The sequence below is a fragment of the Pseudoliparis swirei genome, chromosome 19 (genome assembly GCF_029220125.1).
Source record: "Pseudoliparis swirei isolate HS2019 ecotype Mariana Trench chromosome 19, NWPU_hadal_v1, whole genome shotgun sequence".
In the NCBI taxonomy this organism is placed as follows: domain Eukaryota; kingdom Metazoa; phylum Chordata; class Actinopteri; order Perciformes; family Liparidae; genus Pseudoliparis; species Pseudoliparis swirei.
In genome coordinates, this window is record NC_079406.1 from 10651965 (window position 1) to 10679420 (window position 27456).

Consider the following 27456-nt stretch of genomic DNA (forward strand, 5'->3'; position numbering starts at 1 on the left):
AGTGTACATCATGCAGTCTCTTCTCCAGCAGCTGTATTGTCAGACATGACTCCAGCTCCTGAAGCAGTCATCTTAGTTGCTCCTCAGCAACAAGGATTGGTTTTGCTGAACTCAGTCTCCATTTTAGCATGGGTATCACCCGGTAGGCTTCAACAATAGTTGTGGAAGAAGAAATATTCTTATAAGCAATGTCAAAGCAACAAAAATGTTATGCGGACACGGCTCCTCTCCATCTTTGCAAGGCTTGTTAAGTTGACTTCAAAAACTTGGTTATGGATGTCTCACTTCCCTATACTTTGACTTTCATCTACAGCCTGTTCCATCTCTGTTGTGATCCACATATGACCGAACAGAACATTTAAATTAAAAACATTTCATTTGAATGATTGAAAACGTATGGTGCCTGGTTTACTGAAATTATGGCATTAGTTCTTATATTCTCAGTGAAGAGCTAAGTTGATTCACACACATTACATTCAACACTTTCTTTTTTTGTAAATAAAGCCCAAAAAAACCAAAACCTTTCATTTTCTTGATGGAACTCTCATGATGGCTACCGGAACAGCATCTGCCCATATGTAGGGTTTAGGAAGCGCTGCCACACAACTCCAATTTGCAATCAAAGGGGATACACAATTGGATGGTTGTGAAAGTTTGGTGTATTGGTAGAGGACTTCTATCTTTCAAAGGCTGATGCAGCATGACAGCTGTTTACTGCATTCAGATTAATGTTCACTACAGGTGAAGTTTGGCTGAGGGGGAACAGCCACTTTATTACATCATGTGGGCGATTGAAAAACTACAGCTCGCTCTGATTCTTCAAACTGTTTTTCCGATGGACTTCACAGTTCTGATTTTTATTCAAAAAGACAAATAGTTATTGTGACCATCAATGTTTTTCTTCAGCAAAATAAAGACACAAAAAAAAAATTTGCTTTCACTTTAGTACTGCCTCATTGCTTCTTTCATATGTAGAGCACCCTGGATCCCTTTTCAGGCAAGCAGGTGGCACCAATCACATTACTCATAGGCAGCAACAATACTGCTACTGGAGGGGAATGACATAGGAATGTACAGCCCGTTCTGGTTTATTGCATTAACTCTTCCTCCGGTTCAGTCTGGCATGAGATGACATCCTGTGTTGGGATACGCCAAAATCCAGACTCAGATCTAAGACTTACATTAATTATTATTAATAAGCCCCTTTAAAAAAAAATTGTCAGAATAAGAACAAAAGGGATCATACATAATTCTTCTGTGCTGCAGGTGCATTTATACAGAACTATAAAAAAGGTAAAGCAATGGAAAAGAAAACCACCTCATTACCATGGTTCTGCATGGGTGAAGAACTCTTTAAGAGAACTCAAGACAACCGAGACCTGGCAAGTTTCTGATGAAGTTGTTGCGAGTGCACTATTAAAACAGAATAGGTAGAATGAGTTAGATCACTCGACATTATGAAGCAGGGCTGTCCGCTGTGTACAAGCTGTTGAACTCGGAACTATTTTTTTTGTTTCTACGAGTCGAGCTGAGCCATTAACAGCTTAACTGCTTCAGAAGACGCAGCCGAAGAACATTACACCTACATGATGTCTTAGAGACAAAAAAAAAACTTTACTACCTCAGAATGCAAATGAACAACTTTGTAAAAATAACATACATTACTTTTTTTTTTTGACAATTAAATTACTGACAGGATAGGAGAGGACATGGAGCATAATACATTGACTCAGCTTTTTACTCAAGAATTTTACTGCAAAAACACAGTAGTAGAATATATTACGGCGAGAATGACTAAGATTCAGCTTGTCACTCTAGACTGTTGCCCCCCCACTCAGTCCATCGGCGAGCCAGACAGTCTTCCAATGTCATGGAAACCCAGTGACGAGTACAAAGGTCTACTGCTGGCCTTCCTTCTTCTCTCCCTCTGATGAGCTTGAGCTGCTGCTGCTGCTGCCACTGTCCCGATCTGCCGCCATCTGCAGGAAGGAATTCATGCGTTAGTGTTAAGGACATGCATGTCAGACGGAAGCTGGTACATTGTTTTACAGGTCTGTCACAATTTACTTTTTTTGTTTCTGTCAGTAACAATGATGTAATTTGATACACAATATACACACGTGTTCAATTGGTACAATAGCAGACCTGCCAAACATTAAATCAATGTCAAATGTCTTCAGGCAGGCATAATACCAGCTGAAACAATTAATCTATAAATCATTTGACAACAAAAATCACTTATTTTCCTAAATCAGGTGTAAAGGTCAAATATGACACACATTCCAAAGTTACAGATTACATGCGAGGATTAGCTGCTTTTCTTTGGGTCTTTAACTTTGGGTTTTAGGAAGCATGTCTCATAAAGTAATAGATCAAAAGATTAATAGTTTATTTTGAAAGAAATCCACATAAATTACTGACCTTCAAAATTAAATGTTACTGTCAGAGATGACGATGACAAAGTACCAAAATAAATTAGTGTCAGTCATGTTCCTACCTTCTTGTATGCCATTTCGAAGAGTTTAAGTGACGCCTGCTGCAGGTTGGTGGCCGCCTGTTTGATGTTCTCTCCTGTTTCAGAGTCCTTGTTGGCCAGAAGATCCCGGACCTTTGAGATATCCTCCTTCAGCTTGGTGCACTGAGGATGGAAACAAACAGGAAAGATTAATGAATAAAGCCGGGCTATGTGTAAAAGACAAGAAGTACAAAGTGGTGGATTGCCCATCATTTAATAATGCCAGGATTCAAACCCCTATCTCCAGTCTGTGGTTACCTCCTATATCAGTAATGCCTACAAAATGCCTCAAATTTTAACTTGTGTAAAAACAATAGTTACTTGCATTAGACCAACAATATGTTGATTAAAAACAATATTTTTGTTCTCATTGTGGCAAACATACAATGTTTACTAGAGAAATGAGACGGGTGCAAGATTAAAGATGGGAGCCCTCTCCTGGTAGATTGCAATAAACAACTACTTAACCCCCTTTACAGAGCAATAGCAATTTTTAGTTTCATGTCCCCTTCTCCCATTGAAAATTACTTTAAGCCTGTTGCTGTGTCGTTGTCCCATTAGAAATGATTTCGGTTAGTGGATGTCGTGAGCAGACGCACGCAGAGAGGCTTACAATTACGTCTGATATTTTAACTTTAAGAACTACTTCGTTTATATTTTTTAACACTGCACGCACTTTCTGTACTCTTAGCTGTGAAATATGTCCCAGTAAATAATGTGTACAACTAGGCTACTGAAAGTCAGCCTCCACTGAATACCTAAAGAAACTATTGCATAATACTTCTGCATTTTGGGATGGGAGGAATCCAGCTCCCCGCCACGCTGTGATGGATGCACTTTAGGCCTGATCCCTTGATGGTCTGATCTGGTGCCACCACGCTTATACTGACCCCCTCCACATGTAAAACTAGAATGGGCACTCGGTAGAGCGCATACCTTCGCATATCACAATATTGGGCATTGAATTATGAACATTTTGGCATTAGTTGCATGCCAATTGGATACAAATTGACCGTGCTATGGTAAAAAGAAGATTTGGACCTTTCAATAACCTTGACCTTTGACCCGAACGATCCCAAAATCTAATCAAATGGTCCCCGGATAATAACCAATCATCCCACCAAATTTCATGCGATTCGGTTTAAAACTTTTTTTGTTATGCGAATAACACGCATACAAATAAATGGCGATCAAAACATAACCTTCTGCATTTTCAATGCGAAGGTAAAAATATTTAAGTTTAACCTCATCAGCTGGAAGCTGGTCCTTGAACTCCTCCATCTTGGATTCGGTGTCATGGACGATGCCCTCAGCCATGTTAACTGCCTCCACTTGGTCCTGTGCACAATACAATGAGGCTTGTAAGGAGACAACACCATACAACAAACAGCATCAAACATATCAGTGAATGACTTAATATGTAACAGGGATACAGACTAATCGTCCTACTGGTAGAAAAATGAGTAGGAACTGAGAAAGTTGATACCTACAAGTTTTCAAGTGCATGTCAGATGAAACATTTTTAATATGGGTGGAAGCTAAAAGTAGGTCATGGACCAGTTTTCAGTCTTTGCGTGGGCAAAAAGAAATATAAACGGTCAAAGCGCCACCTACTGCCGAAGTAAATCAGCGTTATGTGACAAACGCTTCACATAGAGATACATGAAGCATGTTGTAAGTGTGTCTTTTAGCGCTACACTGAATACAGGAACTAGTGAAGTATTTGCAAAGCGTAATTTCTTCCTTTGCACTCAAGGGGAAAAAACGTTTGACTGTCAGGCGGACGTTCTCGGCCGGCGGCTCCCCCTCTACGAGCGCAAATGAGAGGACCAGGAGTTTAAAAACAAAAAAGTCTCTAGCACCCCTTCAAAGTAACAACTCTCACCCAGAATGTCCTATTGAAATATGTCAATCTCCTCCAGCTCTACAAAAAAAGAGGCTCAGACCCCTCAGATTTTGCACCATTTTGAATTTTGGGCAAAACACCTAATTGGGCACTTCGCCATGCTGGGTCCGATTCATACCTAACATTGTGTTAACGGCAGTGGTTCTCAAACTGTTTGTCATGCCCCACTTCGGAAGAAGATGTTCATGCCCCACCGCCCAACAAAATTGTAACAAAATGGTCCATGCTAATTTATTATTGAAATAACAATATTTTGTGACTCCTCCATCTCTGCTTTTATTAATTATTACAATTATTTAGAAATCACTTTCTATTAAACCAGATTGCTCCATCAGACACAAAACTAATACAGGTTTTCAATCACTGTATTAGAATATAAATACAGTTCTGTGCAAAAAAGAACTAATAATTGGCAAAAAAATATTTGGCAATAAAGAATGTTACTGAGTTTTACACTGCATATCTTTAAAAAACTAAAACAATAACGTGGCACCTTTGCAAAACAAAACGAGTGCAGATACATTTGATCATTATTATAGGTTGCAATAAGCTTTCCATTACACCTCTTTTCAAAACGGGGTTGCAGGCTTGATACGGCCACTCTCAAGTCATGATCAATGTGAAGCTCTTGTTTTGAAGGGCAACAGCAGGAATGCCCAACTCAGAGGTAGGATGTTGCAAGTTGCCAAGAATCCCGGCCTGCGCAGCGTAACCCGTTAGTGCCGTAATGTAAACATTTACACTAAAGTACTGTCATTTTGCTCTTTATTAAAGGGTACCTGTAGTGAAAGCGAATATGTAGCCAGATCAAAAGATAATGTGTTTCTAAAGGTTATTCATGCACTGACGGTCCAGTATTCAATAACAATACATAGTTTAGGCTGTTCAAAGTCCTCAACTCCGACATGCGACATTGCACTGGAGCTTGAATATGTCGCGGGTGGTGTGACGTCAAATCGTTGAGAGATCGACAGCCAGCCACAGCGGATGTGTTCAGATACCAATATAAACAACGTCGGCGCCGCAAACAAATGCTGAGAGATTGATAATATGGACGATGAAAGATTGTCTGATTCAGCAACTGGATACTTGTTTGAACCTTTAAAAGCAGACTATCCCCATTTAGTGAATTGTGACAGCGATGATTCTGATGAAGTTGATGCGAAGGACCGCGGTCCAGATGCTTCACCGTGCGGACCGTGCACGCAAGTCGGCGGACGTTTGGTGCAGTTGTGAAATGTGTGCCACAAAAACAGACATAGAGTGCATTTGTTGTAAAAGCACGAACTTATGTCCGATGATATAGTGTCATTAGACCTCATCTGCTTCACACAAAAGAGTGAGCTTGATAGCTACATCGCGCATAAGCCAGCGCTGGAGATGTCTTTCATTGATGCAATGATCGGCCGACATGTTCGGGGCCTGCACCGAGGAGAACTGTCAAATCGGTAAGTTTGCCAGTTGTTTCATGTAGGCTAATTTGCGATCACCAGAGTTGGTGTGATTATTACTAATATTCTGAATATATTCACCTTTATTCTCCCATAAGCGAGAGGCCTAACATTTGCCTGCATACTCCGGATTGGCTGAATTCCTTTCAACGACTCAACGTCATAGTTAGCTTTGACATGAGTAAATAACTAGCAAAATGGCTGCGCCCTGAAGCGTTCACGGACTCGGAATGTTGACAAAGAAATGTAAATCCTCGGGCTATGCGTGACTTGTTGACAATAGCGGCGGGGTAAATATGATTTATTTGATGCGCCGAATGGATGTAGCACGTTGTTGTTTTGCACTACAGGTACCCTTTAATGACTTAGTTTTATGTCATATTGTGTACTTTGTATTATGTGAAGTTCTCAATAAAGGTCTTAAAATAACAAAATCTGCATTTCCCCTTGCACTCCACCTTTAATGCCTTGGCGCACCAGAGTGAGAACCACTGTGTTAAGGCATTATGGAGCAATGAACCTCTTAGGGGTAGTCTTGTTTTTCAATGCTCATAACTTCAACAGTATTTTGACTAATTACTCAATACTTGCAGTATATGTGCACATTGCATTTTACACACAAAAACAATCCTGTGCTATATAAACACTAGGGGAGGCTACAGTAATATGCCCAATTTGTCCGTTTGTCATTTTTCACTGATTTACTTTTACACACTCCTCCCACAAAATGTACCCGATCAACTTCAATTTCATTTAGGAATGATCTAAAGACCATGAAGATGAATAGTTATCGAAATGGTGAGTTTTCACCAAAAACCGTGATGTTGTGTGTAACCGAATACACTGTGCAGTTTGTTATGTTAAAGACAGTTGCTGCAACATCAACCAATCCTGCCAAAAATAATGATGCATGATGCCGGTGCAGTCCGGAGTACATTTACATGACGAAACGTTCGAATTGATCAGAGAAACACCTACTGGGAAAATAAAACGAAATTGTTATACTAATGAGTATTAAACCTAGTCTAGTAGTAAACAAATTTCATAGATTCAGTGCATTACATCATTTGGGTCTTTTTTTAAACTGCTTCTCAGTACATTTGTGCATGAAAGCAGTTGAGTGTAAAAAAAAAAAGACTGAAGTTACTGAATTGTTATGCATGTTGTTTTACCGTGTGTCCTGAAGATGCACTTTTGTTTTTTTTTATTAAAAAAGCTAATTGAGTGTAACATTTATAACTAGTTGTGTTGGTATACTATGATATTGTGTACTCGGCTTCAAACTGCACCATCATTTCATTTACTCGATTTGAGAAGTTTAAAATTTTCTTAGATTTTGGCTTTTCATTCAGGGGTGATGGTGGGTCCTAAAGCCAGACACTTGGTATAAAAAGTAGGTAGAGTAGCTTTCCCTTCGGTATGAAGTACTCATTATACCGTGTCTAAAGTTTTAGAACATCTCAACTTGCAGCATTCTTTCTACAATGGAAATCAAATATTGTTCAGAAAGTTCTTCCAACATGTTGCAGAATAGCTGCAAGTTGTTAACCCATTACTTGTTCCCAGAAAAGAGCGTTTTTGTATAACTCTGAAACTTACATTATTTTTCAGTTTTTGGTAACCTAAACTTTTTTGTTTAACCTCTGGCAGTTTTTTTTCAGTTTATTTACTGGACTTAAACTTCTTACATTTCAATAAAAACTGGAACAATGCGAGTGTTCTTCAACTTTTGAGAGAGCGAGAGAGAGAGAGTGTATCTATACACACACATATACATATATAGCCCGCACCAGCAAATCGTCTGGCAAAAGTGAGCCAGAAGGGACAAAGCCCATGCCTCATTATCGTGTTAATCCACGATACTGTTTTTCCAGTCATTACCTTTCTCCTCCTGTCCTCCTCTGCATACTTTTCAGCATTTTTTATCATGTTCTCGATGTCATCTTTACTGAGACCTCCTGATGACTGGATCACAACTGAGCAGAGTGCAGAGAAACAAGAATATGCTCACACTCAACACCATTTGAAATGTATATCTGCCGATTAAACTGAATGCAAACAAAGTTAAAAGACGTCATGGAGTCAAGCTCCCAAAATGCCGATTCATTATTACACCATGAAGCCAGGTTACTGGAACAATATTCTGTTGCCAATATTCTAAAGACATTACCATTTAGTCCTCAGGAATTACTACGACATGCGTGTCAACATTAGCATTGAGAATTCATTTATTCTTACTGAAGACAAGGTTCAGAAATCATGAACAAAATGCTTGTTAATGTATATTCAAATCAATAAATGACTAACCTTGCTGTTCTCGGCCTGTTCCCTTGTCCTTGGCGGAGACGTGGACGATGCCATTGGCATCAATGTCAAAAGTAACCTCAACCTGTGGAACACCGCGAGGTGCGGGGGGGATTCCCACCAGTGTGAACTGACCCAGGACCTTGTTGTCTACTGCCATCTCTCTTTCTCCCTGACACACCTTGATCTCAACCTGAGTTTGTCCATCAGCTGCAGTGGAGAACACCTGGAGGAGAGCAGATAGTTACTTTAAAACATGTTTGCACTTACAGACACGGTTAACGGGTGTTATTGTTTAAACCAGAGAGGCTATTAAAAGGCTCATTCTGGGAAAAATCAATTTGGACACCTTGCACAACTGGTTTCAGTACCTGGCTCTTCTTGGTGGGAATTGTAGTGTTCCTGTTGATGAGTTTGGTGAACACCCCGCCCAGGGTCTCAATACCCAGAGACAACGGTGTCACATCCAACAGCAGCACATCAGTGACATCACCAGCCAAAACACCACCCTGGATGGCTGCTCCTATGGCAACGGCCTCATCAGGGTTGACGGACTTGCTGGGAGCGCGGCCGAACAGATCCTGAACCGTTTGTTGAACCTGCAGAGACAAACACCTAATGTTAAAACAGAACAGTTATCAAGCTCCTCTTTTATGGAACCAGCTTCAACTTTCAGTCTAGGAAGCAGAGTTACCACATTTAAGAGTAGACTTAATTGTTTATCCTTATTAGAGTCTGAGACGAGAGGACCCTATTGAAATTCTACATATTTATTAATTTTCCTCAAATTTTTTATTTTCTAACATTGGGCACATATTTGGGTGACTGGCCAAGCTCCAAAACTCACTTAGGCAGGGTGAAAATGTGATATAAGTGTCATATGTGTGTATAAAAAGGCTCCTAGCAGCGACTACTAGTTGGACAGCTGACGCCCCTCAGCCGGTATGACAGATTACTTGAAATTTGACACATGTCCACCTGCCCCACAAATTTTTTTTTTTGCAAAAGTTGCCATTTGGAATTTTGTGACAAACTTTCTTTTTGCAAACTCCTACATACTGTCTGATTTACAAAACATTTGCTGTGGCTGCTGTTATTTTCATTATAGTCAAACACTATGGGCCGCTGCAAATAATCCCCCAATTTCTGCATTTTTCATTGTTTTCAGGCATTTTAAATTAACAAACTCCTCCGACAGAATACACTAAATTAAAGTGGCTTTGACGCTTCGATTTTACCGATTAGTCTTGCAATGTAAACAATTACTCTTCAAATAAAAATATCAGAAGAGACTCTACATTTCCTAACCCGATAGACTTACCTTTCGTTGGAAAATACAAGAGGTATTTTTTTTCTTTTCTATCAAGGCACCAGAAATTCTCACAACACACCTGCTCTGTGTTACAGCAGCGCATTTGTACGGCACCCAGTTTTCCTCAAGGCCATAGCGCAAGGAGCTGCTGCGCTCATCCACTCTCAACTAACCAACAAACCGGTTTGTTTGTTTATTTATTTTTGCTGGCAGGTGAGCCATGGGAGCTCTGTGAACTGAGGCATGAAAGAAGACCGGGTGCCAATCTGCCAATTTCTATTATTGATGATGATGCAGTTTTTTGCGTCAATAACAAGCTGAGGGAAAATTATTGCCGCAGTCCTACTTTGACTAGTCTCGGTATGGACTTTTTTGTAGCTTCATGCTATGGAATGTCCTCCTTCTCTTCATGTCAAATAAACTTCCCTAAAATCTCTTTGTTAGGACCTGTGGTATCAGAGGTCATACTGTGATAAGTACCTTGGGCATACGGCTCATTCCTCCAACCAGCAGCACCTCGCCTATGTCTCCCTTGGACACCTCAGCATCCTGCATGGCCTTCTGACAGGGAGCCACAGTGCGTCGGATCAAGTCACCCACAATGCCTTCAAACTGAGCACGAGTCAGCTTTATGTTGAGATGTTTGGGACCTGAAGCATCCATTGTCAGGTAGGGAAGGTTTATGTCAGTCTGAAAGAGATAATAAACATGTGATTACTCAGTGAAAGTGTATAAATCATATGCTACTAACAATAACGAAGCTGCCATATTAAGCCTTTATGGCAATATTTATAGTGTTGATGGAGTCGCTGCAATGTCAGCAAAATCTAGCACCAATTGATCCAAAATCCACCCGAGTTATTTGCATGTCGTCTTGTGGAGAACATGAAAAAAAAAAAAAAATCAGACTTTACAAATCTGGATCAGTCTGTAGTTATATGGGAATCCCTTTTCAGTGATTCCCCTACCATTATAACAGGGTGGCGGCTCGCCACCCTGAAATTTCCGCCTGCCACCCTGTAATTTTCGTTTACCTACTTTTGAAGTCACCCCCCCCCGTCAACACTTATAGCGATGCGCTCTGCCGTGATGCGCGCACACATCCGCGCACACGGGTGAGATAAGTGACTCTTCCCTTCCAGCAGATCTAGCACAAATAACCCCGCAACTATGAATTTGCTTCGTGTTTGGTTAACATAATTAGGGCTGCAACAACAAATCGATAAAAATCGATTATTAATATAGTTGGCAACGAATTTCATTATCGATTCGTTGTGTTGCGCAATTATTACGGCGCTCAATAAGTCGCGGAGTATAACAAAAGTTGAGTTGAGAGCAGAGCGGCGCAGGAGAAACCAGAGCGGAGCGGAGAGGACAGACCATAATGCTGCGTTGTGAGAGCCAATCAGCACTGAGCTGCTCCTCTGTTGATGAATCTAATTGGCTGCTGCTGCTCTCGTGGCGCTGGATGCGGAAGTCATTCACGTAGTCGGAGTGACATTCACGGAGCTGCGTGCGCCTACAGGTGACGTTATGAACCCAGACACCAGGGCGCTATGACGTGTGTGGCATTTCCACAAGAAGTATAACGTAGAGAAAGTGGTTATTTATTCCGTGGCGGATGGCTGAAAATATTTTTCCATGGAGAAAGGCAACGGAGATAAGCCACGCCCCCTCACCGTATGAGGCGTTTAACCCATAAATAGCCAACTCAGGAGAGTAAACCGTTGTCAGACTGTTTGTGACAGGGTTCATACACATGCTGACCAGTGGATCTCCAGGACCTTTCCATGATTTTAAACCAAATTTCCATGATTAAACATTTAGTGAAAACTCTGTGTATCCATGAACAAGTGAGAAGATGTAGTATTTAAACTAACAATGAGAATTCCAAAGCATACTTTTCCAGGTTTTCCATGACCGTACGAACCCTGTTTTGAATAAAGGGTTGAAAATTAGTGTTTTTGTATCCGATTAATCGAAAAAAATTCTCAACAGATTAATCGATATCAAAATAATCATTCACATAAACTAAACATAATATAATAAAGGTAAATAGACCTGTACTTGTATGACGCTTTTAGAGTCTTCCGACCAATCAAAGCTCTTTAACACTAGATTGCATCATTTACACAAATTCATACATTAATGGCAGGAGCTAAGTTTCCACCTGCACATCAGCAGGAACTAAGATACATATATTTTAGGCCAGGGGTCGGGAACCTATGGCTCGCGAGCCAAATATGGCTCTTCCAGTGACGGCATATGGCTCGCAGACAATTTTGAGTTGGAAAAAAAAATCTCCGCCCGCCACCCTGTAATGTTCTCTATCGCGCCAGATGACAGCAGCAGTAATGTCAGGTCCTTTTCTTAAAGACGTCTTTGTTCTTTTATTAAACTAAACGTCTGTTATTGATCGTCTCTACACAGCAGCATGTCACTCTGTCTCCACGTGTCGCGTTAACGCTCGCCATGTCGCGCGCCGCAGAGATCCGGCTTTTATGGCTCTCCCAGTCAAAAAGGTTCCTGACCCGTTTTAGGCAGTTAGGGGAGCAATTTATATTAAGTGACATGCCCAAGGAGACATTGACACGGGGTAGTGGAGCCGGGGATCGAACAATTCAATTGTCAAATTCTCCATTCGCAATAACATTCAAAACAGGATATGCTAATATTAACATGACCTGTAAATATTGAGTTGGAATAGAGTGCATTTAAATGGTGTCAACAATGATGAGGTTTCTTATCTGTGTACCTGTAGTGAAGAGGACAGCTCACATTTGGCCTTCTCAGCTGCCTCTCGGACTCGCTGAAGCCCCATGATGTCTTTCATCAGATCTACACCAGACTGAAGTGACAAGCCAAAACAAACATGAAGGCTTTAAAATACTGACTGGACTACAGGTAAAAGAAAGAAAAAAAAGGTAGAAACATAAATGATTACCTCTTTCTTGAACTCCTTGACAATGTGTTGGAGGAGTTGCTGGTCGAAGTCCTCTCCCCCCAGGAAAGTGTCACCGTTGGTGGACTTCACCTCAAAAACTCCCTTCTGGATCTCCAGGACTGAGATATCAAACGTACCTCCACCCAGATCATACACAGCAATTCTGGAAACAGCCGCAAGTCAAACAACCAATAACTGAATAAAATACCAACCACGTTCAGGGTTTCCCTATGCAAACTATTTATCCGTTTCTGTGTTTGTCAGAACTGATTGGTTGTCGTTGTCAACACCAGCAGTTGAAGTGAACGTTCTCTACTTACACTTTATCCTGGGTTTTTTCCAGACCGTAAGCCAGAGCAGCAGCTGTTGGCTCATTGATTACACGCAGGACGTTTAGACCAGCGATCTGACCAGCATCTTTGGTAGCCTAAACAAATCAAATGGGAATGTTGTGCATTTTGTCCACACTTCTGGAAAAGGAACATTGAACGAAAAAGGAATAAACTAACAAATATATCTCATCCAGGTTCTCGTCTCAGGGTTCATACACATTTTGAACAATGGATTTCCATGACTAAACCAAATTTTCATGACCATACATTTTGTGAAACCTCAGTGTATACATGTAAAAGTGAGAACATTTAGTATTTAAACTAACAATGAGAATTCCAAAGCATACAGTGCACCTTTAATTACACAAATTAATTCAATTCATTTTATTTTGTATAGCCCATTCTCCAAAGGACCTCAAGAGGGCTTTACAATCTGTACACATAGACATCCCTGTCCCAGAACCTCACATCGGATCAGGAAAAAACTCCCAAACAACCCCTTTACAGGGAAGAAATTTATTAATGAGACAATAGTTTGATTAAGGTCTCAGTTATGATTATCTGAGCTGCTCCTGAACGCATCATCTCACTCTTCCGGTAAGCTATTGCACCTCTTCCGGTTGCCAGCTTAGCAGGGAGCATGACTTCCTCCACTCCCCCCCCCGCTCAGTGTGTCATGTATAGTTATCCCTCTGCCTCCCTTAATGATAACAATACATGCAACAAGTGTAGTTTATTTGCTAGGTTGGAGGCAGGTCTAAGTGGGTTAGATACACGGCTCTGCACCATCAAAGCTCAGACAGCTATGCTAGTTAGCCCACCCTCTCCTGTAGTCGGCGCAGAGCTACAGTCAGCTGCTAGCTGTTCCCCGGCAGCCGGGAGGCTGGGTAACTGTTCGCAGGAGTAGTAAGTCTATACAGAAGCCCGCTGTGCACCAACCACTTCACGTTTCAAACCGGTTTTCCCTGCTCAGCGACACACCCGCTGAGGAGCACACCCTGGGTATCGGAAGCTCTATAGTCAGGAACGTGAAAATAGCGAAGCCACGGACCAGTCGTTTGCCTACCGGGGGCCAGAGCGGGCGACATTGAGTCTCGTTTAAAACGGCTGGTTAAGGAGAAGCGTAGATACAGTAAGATTGTAATATCGGTGGGAATGAGGGTACTAAAATTAATGTGGAATCGGTGTGTGCTTATGCCAAGACATTGTCGGACACCGTAGTTTTCTCTGGTCCCCTCCCGAATTTGATCAATGACGAATTGTTTAGCCGAATGTCGTCATTCAACCGCTGGTTGTCCAGGTGCTGTCCAGCCAACGATGTGGGCTACGTAGACAACTGGGAGACCTTCTGGGGGAAACCTGATCTGATGAGGAGAGACAGCATCCATCCCACTTTGGACGGAGCACATCTCATTTCTGCAAACATGACCAAGTTGATCACCGGACTTAATCCATGACAACCCAGGGTTCAGATCAGGAAGCGGGAGCAGAGTTGTAGTCTTACACCCAGGCACGTGCACAGATAGAGCCCTAGTGGTGCTCAAGCACCAGCCCATTTGCCCTGGATGAGAAAAGTGCCCTTTTTGCTGGAGCCCACTTTTTTTCTTCATTAATAAGTATTTAAGAATAAAAAATAGTCTCTGTCATCAAGTCCTCCCAAATGTGTTTGGATATCTGTCGGGGCATTTATTGGAGTTCTTGTGAGAATTTCGCCCCGACATGCTCCGCGGCGCTCACGAGCCCCAGCCGCGCCCCTCCCTCCTCCTTCACTTCCTCCTCCGCGCAGTGCTCCTCGCGCCACCAAACGGGTGCACCTCCTTCTCCTCTGACCCGCAGCATCAGACACACAGGTCATGAGTCATGACGGTGTTTGTCCCCTGACGTTGTTTGGTGATAAATTAACCACCACTGAAAATATTACGTCACAACTGGTCCGACGTTTCCTAAAAAAAATAAACAAACACAAATTCCCGAAATCCGTGATTTCAAAGCCTAGTCCAGCTGTTTACTGACGTCATGTTTGAGAGACAGAGAGAGAGAGATACAAATAGATAGAGAGAGATCTGTTTTATAAATGCCATTTAGACAATTTCGAAAGTATGTTGAATTTATTAATTCATTTTATAAATGTCACAATAATTCACAGCTAGAACAGAGCAGCTAAACTATGCTAACAATAGCGCTCGGTGTCATGCTATCCATGTGCCACATTGTTTTATGTGGTATGTTTCTCTTTGTTTTGTCTGTTCCAGTTTTACAAAGATCAATCTTGTATGAGTAATTGCAGAGGGTGAAAAGAGTAAACGCAAGAAAACAACAACACTTGTAATAGCTTCTTACTAACCAAGAGTGATGTCATGCTGGGAAATATCAGATAGAGGCCTTAACGTTTTTACAGAAGTTTGATATTTCCCGGCATGACCGAACGGTCGAGGTTAGTACGTTGTTTATTATATGGCATTTTTGGCTCCTATTATTTTGTAAATGAAAATATATTGTAATTGTTAATAGAAAACATGTCATTTTGTTCAACTCTCATGTCTTCTCACGACACAATGTGTTTCAAGTGTTGCTTGCAACCAACTCCTTAACTTGGAAAAATCATTTTGGCGATGGGCGCCCTTTTTTTTGGTTTGAGCACTTGCCCCCCAAAATGTCTGTGCACGTGCCTGCTTACACCCTTCTCTGCTCTTCCATTCGAGCAGTTACCCACCCACAACTCTAGAGTAGAGACTGTCTGTCCCACGGCCACTTCAATTAAATAAATCAAAAGTAAACAGAATAGGAGTCGTACAAAATAACCTTATACAAGTTAACACAATTATTTCTGCAGTGCAACAAAACAGGACTATTAAATGTCATAATTACTACTTATATCTGCATTTTCAGAGTTTATATCAAGTTTGGTTCTTAAAACTGATAAAGATATTATTGTAGGAGATTTTAATATTCATGTGGATGTTGATAATGATTGCCTTAGTGCTGCATTCATCTCATTGTTGGACTCGATTGGCTTCTGTCAGAGAGTACAGAAACCCACTCACAGCTTTGGCCACACGCTTGATCTTGTTCTTACATATGGCATTGACATTGAGCATTTGAACGTCTTCCCACAGAACCCTCTTCTGTCAGACCACAAACTTATAACTTTTAAGTTTATCCTACCGGAGTGTACACCGTTAGTCCAAAGTTTCTACACCAGATGTCTAACCGACAGTGCTGTAGCTAAATTTAAAGAAGCGATTCCTTCTGCATTTGATTCAATACCACATCTCAATATAACAGAGGACTCCTGGTCTAACTTTAGTCCGTGCCAGATTGCTCATCTTGTTGATAGTGCCACAGGCTCACTGAGAATGACACTGGACTCGATAGCCACTCTGAAGAAGAAGACAGTGAGGCAGAGGAGGTTTGCTCCCTGGTATAACCCTCAGACCCGCAAACTAAAGCAAAGGTCTGTACTTGGACCAATTTTATTTATCTTATACATGCTTCCTTTGGTCAATTTTATCAGGAAAAACTCCATAAACTTTCATTGTTATGCAGATGATACTCAATTATATCTATCGATCAAACCAGAGGAGACCAACCAGCTCAGTACAATGCAAGCATGTCTTTAAGAAATAAAAACATGGATGACCTGCAACTTCTTGATGTTAAACTCAGACAAAACCGAAGTAATTTTACTCGGCCCTGAGCACCTAAGAGATCAATTATCTGGTGATGTGGTTTCTGTAGATGGCATTGCCCTGGCATCCAACACCACTGGAAAGAATCTTGGCGTTATCTTTGATCGGGACTTCTCCTTTACCTCCCACGTGAAGCAAATCTCAAGGACTGCATTTTTTTAAGGTTTCAAAATCAGGCACATCTCATCTCAAAAAGATGCAGAAAAAAATGGTTCAAGCGTTTGTTACTTCTAGACTGGATTACTGCAACTCCTTATTATCAGGCTGCTCTAATAAGTCTCTTAGGTCCCTCCAGTTGATCCAGAATGCTGCAGCTCGTGTTCTCACTAAAACTAAGAAAAGAGATCACATCACTCCTGCACTAGCTGCTCTGCACTGGCTCCCTGTAAAATCAAGAATCACTTTTAAATTCTTCTCTTAACGTACAAAGCCTTGATTGGTGACGCTCCATCATATCTCAAGGAGCTTGTAGTACCATATTGCCCCACTAGAGAGCTGCGCTCACTAAATGCGGGTCTACTTGTAGTTCCTAGAGTCTTAAAAAGTAGGATTGGAGCCAGAGCCTTCAGTTATCAAGTTCCTCTTTTATGGAACCAGCTTCCAATTTTAGTCCGGGAGGCAGACACAGTCACCTCATTTAAGAGTAGACTTAAGACTTTCCTCTTTGACAGAGCTTATAGTTAGGGCTGAATCAGGTTTGCCCTGGTCCAGCCCCTTGATATGCTGCTATAGGCTTATAGGCTGCTGGGGGAAGTTTAGGATGCACTGAGGACCTATCTCCTCTTTTCTCTCTACTTATGGATGAATTTTCATCTCTATTGCACATTATTAACTCTGCTTCCTCCCCGGAGTCCTTGTGACGTCACGTCTTATCGACGATCCTATGAGACTGCTTTGCTGATGCTCCGCCCACTCCTCCTCTCTTTTCCCCGTGAAGGGTTGTTTGGGAGTTTTTCCTGATCCGATGTGAGGTTCTGGGACAGGGATGTCTGTATGTACAGATTGTAAAACCTTCTGAGACAAATTTGTAATTTGTAAAAATGGGCTATACAAATAAACTGAATTGAATTAGAGAAAGTGAATACATTATAGTAATTTTACTTTTGAATTGGTGTTCCTATGACAAATGTTTGTTTCTTCAATTCAGTTTTGTGACGCAGTTATTTATTTTCTCCACTTGGGGGCCCTGTTTCCTCCTTGAATGTCAAAATTCATGGTTTTGATAAAAAAATTGAAAATTTAGATTCAATGTAGTCCTGTCTTCCACACAAAAGTTCAATATTGCTGAGGGAAATGGATGTACAAAGAGGAAATACCAAAAAAACAGAAGTATCATATGTACTAAATACTGTTTTACTAGCCTAAAAGCATGCAATATGATCTGAAACTTGTCATTTAGTTTTTTAGTAGATGTTACTGTGACAAATGTGTTTGTTTATTCATGTTAATGTGTTCAGGCCTTGACTGGCATCATGCATGATTATTTTTGGAAGGATTGGATGAGATTAAGTAATAGTTTTTAAACATAAAAAATTACAGAAAGTGGGCAATTATTGCCAGTGACAAAACGGGCAATTTTGTTAAGTCGAATTTCAAGGTGTATGTCATCTGTCTATTTCCACCGAGCCTAAAAGCTTGCCAAATTGTTTAACTTTTTGTTGCGAGGAAGTACCCCAAATATGAGCCTAATGTTCAAAAATAAAAAGCGGAATAATAATAATAATTCCCCTAACAATATCAATAGGGTATTCTCGTCAGTCGCTCGGACCCTAATATTAACAACAAGTTTACATTTTCTTTATATTAGTGCTGTGAAAAATAACGCGTTATGATTAAATTACAGGATTAATAAGTAAAAAAATGTTAGCGCATGCAGAATGAGCTTCCAATACGTCTGTTGTTGGTCGTCTCTACAGCAGCAGGTCATTTCTGTCTCTACGTGTCGCGTTAACACCACTCCGATCTCCGTCTCGCGCGCCGCAGAGCTCCGATGCCGGCGTGTGAGCGCACATCGGGACGAAAAAAAGTCACTTGCGCCCCCCTTGAGCCTTTTCCGAGTCTTTTCTCCCTCTCTTCTGCGAGGGTTGTCACAATACCAAAATTATAACTTTGATACGATACCTGCCATAAATATCATACCAGAAATGGATAAAATACCACAAAAACGATACTTCAAGGGCAGCTTTTCAGTGCTTCTATGATTACGTCAGAGCATTCTCCACACAACTTGTGTTATGGAAAGCCCTCTCAGACACACCTCTGCCATTTCCCAGCATGCAAGGCACTAATAATAATAATATATCCTTTCTTGATCCTTGTGGGGAATTTCTTCTCTGCATTGACCCATCATTTTGTTATTAAGGAGCTGTGGGCTGCAGTGAAGCGCCAAGGAGCAACTCGAGCTTCAGCGCTTTCCTCAAGGACAGTTCAACATGAACTATAGGGAGAGCGGGGATCGAACGGGGGATCTTGTGGTTACAGGACTTTTCCCACTGAGTTACAGCCAACTAATGTATGCACAACAATCAGTGCTTAGAAGTATGCTGAAGCCATTGTAGAGCTTCAGGAGGAATTAGATCACAGGTTTGCAGACTTCAAGACACACAGAGACACTTTTCAGATGTTTGTTGACCTTCTCTTTCGATGTACAAGAGGCCGTCCTGTGCTTCACATGGAGCTCATGGACCTGCAACTCTGAACTCAAAGCAAAGTTCAAGGAGGATAGTGGGCAACCACATGCCCTAACCTTCCTTGAGCTTTCCAGGATGTTCAAGCAGACTATGTGCCTTTTTGGGAGCACATGTGTGAAAATCTCTTCACCACCTTGAACTTTAATAAGTCAAAGAACAGGTCCAAACCCCCTTTACATCTTCAAGCAATACTGAAGGTCTCAATGGCTTCCTCCCTCAAGCCAAATGTGGCTCAGCTGTGTGAGAGGAAGCACTGCCAGGAGTAGTCAAGAGAAGGCATGTGCAGAAGACCCTGTTCAAATGTTAATGTTCTGAAGAACCGTTCATGTTCTGAAGAACCTGTCCAACCATTCATGTTCTGAATTGTTATTAATAAAGATCATTGGATCAGTTGTAATTTATTTTTTAAATACTTGATGCAGCCTAGCCACACCCACTCTACCTCCAGGGGCCCCCAAGCAAGTTGAGTTTGAGACCTCTGTTCTGGACCTTTGCTTGAGGAAATTCCCTCTAAAAAGGACTTTGCTGAACTTTAATTGAATGCCCCTGGCCTAGAGTTCTCAACAAAATCCATGTTATGGTTGAGGGGTGACTTTAGTGTCGACACTTTTACGCTTTTCTTTCTGAAACATAGCGCCTTGTCTGACTGTTGTAGTGCTCATGTAAATACTTTTATAGGAATGCTCAATCAGACAGATTCTACTCAGAATGGATAAATACATGCTCATCAAACTGAAGTGTGCGTACCTGTCTCTGAGAGTCGTTAAAGTAAGCTGGTACAGTGACCACAGCATTCTTGACTTTGGTTCCCAGATAGTTCTCTGAAACACAAATTCCAAATTACCAACCAAACTAAGTCACATGGTCAATTGAAAAGAAACATCTATTCAGCCATTTCAGTCATACCGGCAGTCTCCTTCATCTTCATCAGGATGAAGGCTCCACTTTGGCTGGGAGAGTACATTTTCCCACGAACCTCCACCCAAGCATCACCATTAGATGCACGCACAATCTTAAAGGGGACGTTCTTCCTATTGACATAAAATACAAAATAAAACGTTAAAAAGAGACTTATGATTTTAGTTAATATTCATTTTGTCTAAAATGTTCAACATTTACTGAACACTAATTAATCTGGGTATACATTTCTTTGTAGTGCATCCAAAATAAAATGCTCTCAGGAAAGTAAGATGCAATTCATTCAGTAACCCACAATTTAATTCAGTCAGGATACAATTAAAAGATATCGATTCAAATTTGATTCACTATGTTGGGGTGTTAATTGAAGGATTTAATTAGGACATGAAAGCAAAGTGTGGGTTTATTCATGCCAAACTTGCACAAATAAACAAAAACATATATTTAATAAATGTTATATTTTCAAATAAACATGTTAATTCTCAGAAACTAACCAAAAATACATAACAAAACATCACTGGTACTTGAGTAGACAGAGTAGCCGCAGCACTGGGTAGTGCAGTGCACTGTTTTGAGCTGAAGCTTTTTCGAATGCCCCGTTTCTATTTATTCCAGTCGCTCGCTCTGAAATCGTGGCAATGGGCGAGGAACAGCTTGATTTGCATTTGTAAGTTACGCCTTCATCTCACTACAACACAACCTAAATAAGGTGGTAGCTGGTTGAAAGAAAACATTCAGCTATTCTCCCTACTACTTTTTCAGTAAAAATCACAATATTAAAACATTAAAAAAAACATTGGAAGATAGCTAGTTCTCCGCTATCATTATTATCATTATTACTTGTTTGACTTTGTTTCACTTAATAAAAGTGATGCGTGATTCATGTCATGCGGTACATTCAGTGCTCGTGGAGAAACAGCTGAGGCATTGTAGCTTTTTCTTCAACACTCAAATACTCATTTTCTCATGAAATTTTTTGTTTATTTTGGAGGAAAACATTTCTTGAAATGATTTTGGAAGCTTTGAATCCATTCAGATTCTTACATGATTTAATGTTTTCTCCCCCCACACCTACATGAAACTTACATCTCTTTCTGGACCTCGGCATCGTCAAAGCGACGTCCAATCAGTCTCTTGGTGGCATACAGTGTGTTTTGAGGGTTGGTGACAGACTGCCGTTTAGCAGGCATGCCCACCAGACGCTCTCCGTCTGCTGTGAAAGCGACAACAGAAGGAGTCGTTCTGGCTCCCTCTGCATTCTCCAACACCTGAGAGGCCAAGAGAAAACCTTTAGTTGCTTCATGAAACTTCAGACATATCGGAAAGCCTTACTTGACCAGTCAGTATTGACAATTATACAAATCTGTTTTCAAGCCAAAGTTTATTAAAAATCTATTCCATTGTCAAGGTTTATTCTCCTTCCAGTAAACACTGACTAATATTATTCAATGTTATGCATGATGCACTGTTTCAACACAATTTATAAAAACGCCTCCTTTCATGTACCATAATGCTACAAACAAAAATAGTCTCTTTAAATAAGCGTTTCCATGTTAAAGGGTACCTGTAGTCAAAATCAACAACGTGCTACATCCATTAGGCGCATCAAATAAATCATATTTTCCCTGCCGCTATTGTCAACAAGTCACGCATAGCCCGAGGCTTTACATTTCTTTGTCAACATTCCGAGTCCGTGAACGCTTCAGGGCGCAGACATCTTGCCAGTTATTTACTCATGTCAAAGGACACTATGACGTAGAGTCGTTGAAAGGAATTCAGCCAATCCGGAGCCACTTCTACACGCGTTGCTTCTTGGGATAGATCGGTGGCCTCAAGAATTACACAATCTATATCAGGGGTGCTCAACACGTCGATCGCGGCGACCTGCCAGTCGATCGCGGCGTAGTATTGGTAGATCGCATGACATTTTAAAAAATTGGCCCGCCCCCCTGTCACTTTCTCTATAGCGCCACATTACAGCAGCAGCATGTCATTTCTGTCTCTACGTGTTGCGTTAACAGTCCTCTGCCCGCCGTCTCGTGCGCGGAGCTCCCGACACCGGTTTGCACGCATCGGGACGGACGGAGCAAAGAAAAAGTCACTAGCACCCCCGAACATGTCGGCCGATCATTGCATCAATGAAAGACATCTCCAGCGCTGGCTTATGCGCGATGTAGCTATCAAGCTCACTCTTTTGTGTGAAGCAGATGAGGTCTAATGACACTATATCATCGGACATAAGTTCGTGCTCTTTACAACAAATGCACTCTGTCTGTTTTTTGTGGCACATTTCCCACAACTGCACCAAACGTCCGCCGACTTGCGTGCACGGTCCGCACGGTGAAGCATCTGGACCGGCGGTCCTTCGGCATCAACTTCATCACTCATCGCTATCGCTGTCACAATTAACTAAATGGGGATAGTCTGCTTTTAATGGTTCATACAAGTATCCAGTTTCTGAATCTGACAATCTTTCATCGTCCATATTTCGCCCGTTTTCTATATTATTATCAAGTTCTCAGCATTTGTTTGCGAGCGCTCGACGTTGTTTACATTGGTTTCTGAACACATCCGCTGTGGCTGGCTGTCGATCCATCAACGATGTGACGTCACACCACCTGCGCCATATTCAAGCACCAGTGCAATGAAGCTTGTCGGAGTTGAGGAACTTTGAACAGCCTAAACTACGTATTGTTATTGAATACTGGACCGTCAGTGCATGAATAACCTTTAGAAACACATTATCTTTTGATCTGGCTACATATTCGAGATCACAACAGGTACCCTTTAATAATACACTAAAAAAGGCATGGTGTGTGCGTGTGGTTGGATGTTGCCACTTATCAGATGTAAAGCTACATCTAAAGTGCAGAGATTCCCAGCCACACTCAAGTCACGATAAGAAGGTCAACCCAAGTATATGTAAATCCCATTCAGAGAAGCTATCCAAAAACACTTTGAGAGTCTTACGATCTCTGCTGATGGAGTATACTGGCTAATAAACATTTAATGTTAAATTTTAATACAAACTGTTGAGGAAAAAAGCTCACATGTTGACATACTTTACCATCTGACAGACATGTGATGTGTTTGTTCATCCTCACCTTGGCCTGCTTCCCCTCCATGACAGCAACACACGAGTTTGTGGTTCCCAGGTCAATTCCAATGACTGAGCCCTTGATGGCCTCTGACCTACAGTGAAGAAATACACAATGATTAGGGTTTGTTTAAGGAACAGTGTAACATTTAGGGGGAATGGAATATCAGATTCATATCTAATATTTAATCAGTTTCTAATTAATTTAAACTAAGAATCGTAGTGTGTTCGTTAGCTTAGATTAGGCCTTTATATCTACATCGGTAGCGGGTCGTCTTCTTTGGCATGATCTTGCCTTGCAATGTTTCTACAGCAGCCCATTTGGACACTGGCTATGGCAAGATCCATTGGTGTATCATGTTCTCTGAATGCAAGGATGTGTTATGCAAACCGATATTAAATGGGCCCTGGTGCTAATTTACCAGAGTACTGATTAGCCCCGACATAACTGGTAATTTTATTAGTACTTTTTAAAGTTCTGATATATCATCAGGCTAAAGCGTGCATTTTCTGTGCTCTGTTGGGCTGAGCTCCAACTACAGACAGACAAAGCATGAGCAGAGAAGCTGCTGTGCAGAAGTGAACCAGATGAAGAGAAGATTACTCATGCAGATGGCAACATGCACTATAGATGCAATACAATACGAGTAAAAAGACAATACTTTATCAATAAATAAACAAGCACAGACACGTAAACGATAGTGAAACTATATTCAATCAGCTCAACACAGTGTCATGCACTGCTCCTATTTTACACAACCATAGAATGTACAATCAGTCAAAAACTATTGTTTTTTTGTACATTTCTCTGCTGGCTGAGACAAAGCAGCCAAGCATGATAACTATATATGATATCTAAGCTCTGCATGCTAAGTTGTAAGGGCCTTTAATTACCAATATTGTATTATTATCGGCATGATCATTATAGAAGTTTAACCACAAAGTCTAAACAATCAAGAGCAGTGATGTTTTCCTCATAGGATATTGTTATACTTTGTATACAAATAGTTACTCACATCCTACTCTCTGGCTCTCAAACAACCGAGCATACACTACCGTTCAAAAGTTTGGGATCACCCAGACAATTTTGTGTCTTCCATGAAAAATCACACTTTTATTTATCAAATGAATATAAAATATAGTCAAGACATTGACAAGGTTAGAAATAATTATTAATATTTGAAGTATTAATTTTGTTCTTCAAACTTCAAGCTCAAAGGAAGGCCAGTTGTATAGCTTATATCACCAGCATAACTGTTTTCAGCTGTGCTAACATAATTGCACAAGGGTTTTCTAATCAGATATTAGTATTCTAAGACGATTAGCAGACACAATGTACCATTAGAACACTGGAGTGATAGTTGATGGAAATGGGCCTCTATACACCTATGGAGATATTTCATTAGAAACCAGACGTTTCCACCTAGAATAGTCATTTACCACATTAACAATGTAGAGTGTATTTCTGATTAATTTAATGTTATCTTTATTGAAAAAACAGTGCTTTTCTTTGAAAAATAAAGTCATTTCTAAGTGATCCCAAACTTTTGAACGGTAGTGTATATATGTGAGAAACTATCATTCACTATAACTCATCAATTAAAAAGACATCGTGGCTTTTGTGCTGGTACTCACGCATAGTCCCTTCTGGACAGAGTTCTGAAAGCATCTGGTTGGAAGCCACCCGTCCAACATGCCTGTGTGTACAGAAAAGAAGTTACAACATGTACCATTGTTCTCTAATCTTTATTTTTTAAATTACAATAAGGATAGTTTGCTTTGAAAACTTGTTCCGAGTAGCCCAGTAGACTATGAAATACCAAGACATTAATAACCAACATACATATTCCACAAACCATAATATCTGTACAAGGTCAAATATTGAAGACAGCTGAAAAGCGTACGTCTTTTCTATTCGCTCATGTACACAACTGACTTCCTAAAATGATATTAAAAGCAGTACAACCAATACTTGAGTAGATCAATAAGTGATGAATTGAGGGAATCATAAAAAATATAGGGACCTAATGATGGATACAAAGTATTATATTAATTCATCCACTTATATTTTTCTTGTATAATGGGACAATCATGATCCCTAACAGTTACAAAAACTACATTGCTTTCATCCAGTTCAAATATGAGGAAATTCATAATTATGAATTGTCATTTTATCTAAATATCGTTAAATTTCTTAAACTATACAATAAAACATGACATTTGACACATTGTCGAGCCTTTCTTTTTTAAAAAGTACATTGGTGCAGCTTCATATCATATTATTTAATTATAATGTGTACACCGTGTTGTTTCACATATATCAAACTGGACAAATTATTGCTTAAATATATATTGTTGTGCTTGTTGGGCTATCCCAGCACCACGCGTTACATGTCAAGCGCCGGCTGGCTTGATCGACGTTTCGCATGACTGCTCACTTACAAGGACTCATGTTGGGGAGGGGACACCTCATTGAAGGTCACTAGTCACCTCTCAGAAAGAGTGAGCCACTTTAATTCAACACACACATGCTTACTTAAATCTAGAGCATAAGATACTTAATACAGTATCAAAAACCACGTATTGCGTGGTGAAAACCAGATAGCTAAACAGGTAAGACATCACCTTAGCCCCACACACCCGATATCAGCTTAGCTTGCACTTCAAAAAAGGGAATTAATGCATTGTAAGTGGCAATACATAAGACAGTGATAACGTTATTAAACACCACACAATTATATATATATATATATACTAATTGAAGAATACAGCTCGCTTATATTAAGCCACATGCAATGTACATCGTATCGTTAGTTACGTTAGCTTAAGTAAGCTGGCCTCCTGCTAACACTGTTAGCATGCTATGCTAGCCGGGGGCTTGTCAAATGTTCTAACTATGGTCAATATTAGCGTAGCTAAATACGTACAATACATCATACGAGAATCTTTGGAACTCACCCTTTTAACTAAAGAGGACACATTTCTTGTACCGTTCCTTATCGGGAGAGTCCTTGAAACGCATTTGGCGACACTCAACATTTTGACTACTCGGCTAACAGGCCAATTTAATCAAATATAACGTTCAAACAAACTCCCTGAGATGTTGAACTATTAACAGCTTAAATATGTATCTCCGGATGTATATCGGCTTCCAGGCGGCGTGTCCAGGGTGGTGCTAACAGTAAAGCGCAGGTCCGGCAGAACTACAACTGGAAAAGAACTGCGAATGATCTTCTAGAAGGAATTATCCAACACATGTTGCACCATACACCGCGGAAGGACCCCAACTTGGGTTACATATGAACTGCCTGTATGTTTTTTAAAAGTTAAGAACATATTTTAGAGCTGTGAATTAAATAAAGGTACGCATGTTCTTACAAATATGATACACATAATGTAGGAAAGGTGTTTGAGATAGAATATGAATAAATGACTGCTAATTTTGCGAATTTGTGATCGTGAGCAGTACAGGGCAGGTGACGTTTTAAATAGTGGGCATGTGAAGGTCATGATGTAACCGGAAAAAGGGGTAGGGCCTACGGCGATGTCACGTGTATTACATCAGGTATACTGAGTAAACCCAGTGGGCTAGAAGAGTGGTCACATAAATGGGGTTTTACATTTTAAGCAGATAAAATAAAAGCAATTTTCCTTACAAGAAACTAATTGGTAGTGATGTAAAACTATATAATCACGAATTGGAAAGAGTAAAACATTTAAAATGCCTGGGTTTGTGGTTTGACGAAAGGGTCACATGGCCTGTACATATTTTAAAAGTAGAGGATACATGTAAGAAAGTGCTAAGTATAATGAGGTGTTTGCTTTGGATGGACAGCAGCACCGAAAGCAAAATAAATGAACATTGATAAATTAAACATCAGTCCAACAGTTCCATTGCCAGCAATAGCACCGTGCATACTCCCGGAGGCAACAGTAGACTTTGCATTACTAAAAAACAAGAGCAGGGAGAGAGGAGGTACGGGTAATGTCCAGATAATTCAAGCATTTATTAACAAATACAACAGTTATGTCGATATCTATACAGACGCATCAAAGACTCTCGGGGACAAGATAAGGAATCGTAGTCGTAGTTCCAGAATTTAACATAAAAATAGGGGAAATGATTACAGAGGGAGTTTCAGTGTACACAGGGGAAATGCTGGCAATGATGTTTGCACTGGATTGGGTAGAGGATACAAGACCAGTGAGGGCAATCATCTGTTCGGACTCCAGTTCATCATTAGATAGCATACAGAACAGCCATTCAGACAGTAGACCGTACATCCTCATTGAAGTAC

At 40.6% G+C, this 27456-nt stretch overlaps 1 protein-coding gene across 1 annotated transcript; it reads right to left on the minus strand.

Annotated features, from left to right (window-relative positions):
- Positions 1-742: 742 nt before the first annotated feature.
- hspa9 (heat shock protein 9) lies at positions 743-26379 on the minus strand. Its single transcript, XM_056439095.1, has 16 exons — positions 26117-26379; positions 24794-24855; positions 23166-23253; positions 21148-21329; positions 20050-20174; positions 19891-19964; positions 12753-12859; positions 12433-12595; positions 12244-12336; positions 9969-10178; positions 8548-8775; positions 8180-8402; positions 7754-7848; positions 3761-3853; positions 2498-2638; positions 743-1979 (listed from the first exon to the last, which is right to left on the minus strand). Exons 1-16 carry the CDS (start codon positions 26195-26197, stop codon positions 1899-1901), a joined length of 2046 nt encoding a protein of 681 aa, XP_056295070.1. The 5' UTR covers positions 26198-26379; the 3' UTR covers positions 743-1898.
- Between the last annotated feature and the right edge of the window lie 1077 nt (positions 26380-27456).

Coding starts and splice junctions, on each gene's coding strand:
- hspa9 (XM_056439095.1), bottom strand. CDS start 26,197: ATGTTGAGTGTCGCCAAATGCGTTTCAAGGACTCTCCCGATAAGGAAC. Junction 19,965..20,049: donor GAAGATGAAGGAGACTGCCG/GTATGACTGAAA, acceptor TTTGTGTTTCAG/AGAACTATCTGGGAACCAAA. Junction 10,179..12,243: donor AGCTGTCCTCTTCACTACAG/GTACACAGATAA, acceptor TATCTCTTTCAG/ACTGACATAAACCTTCCCTA.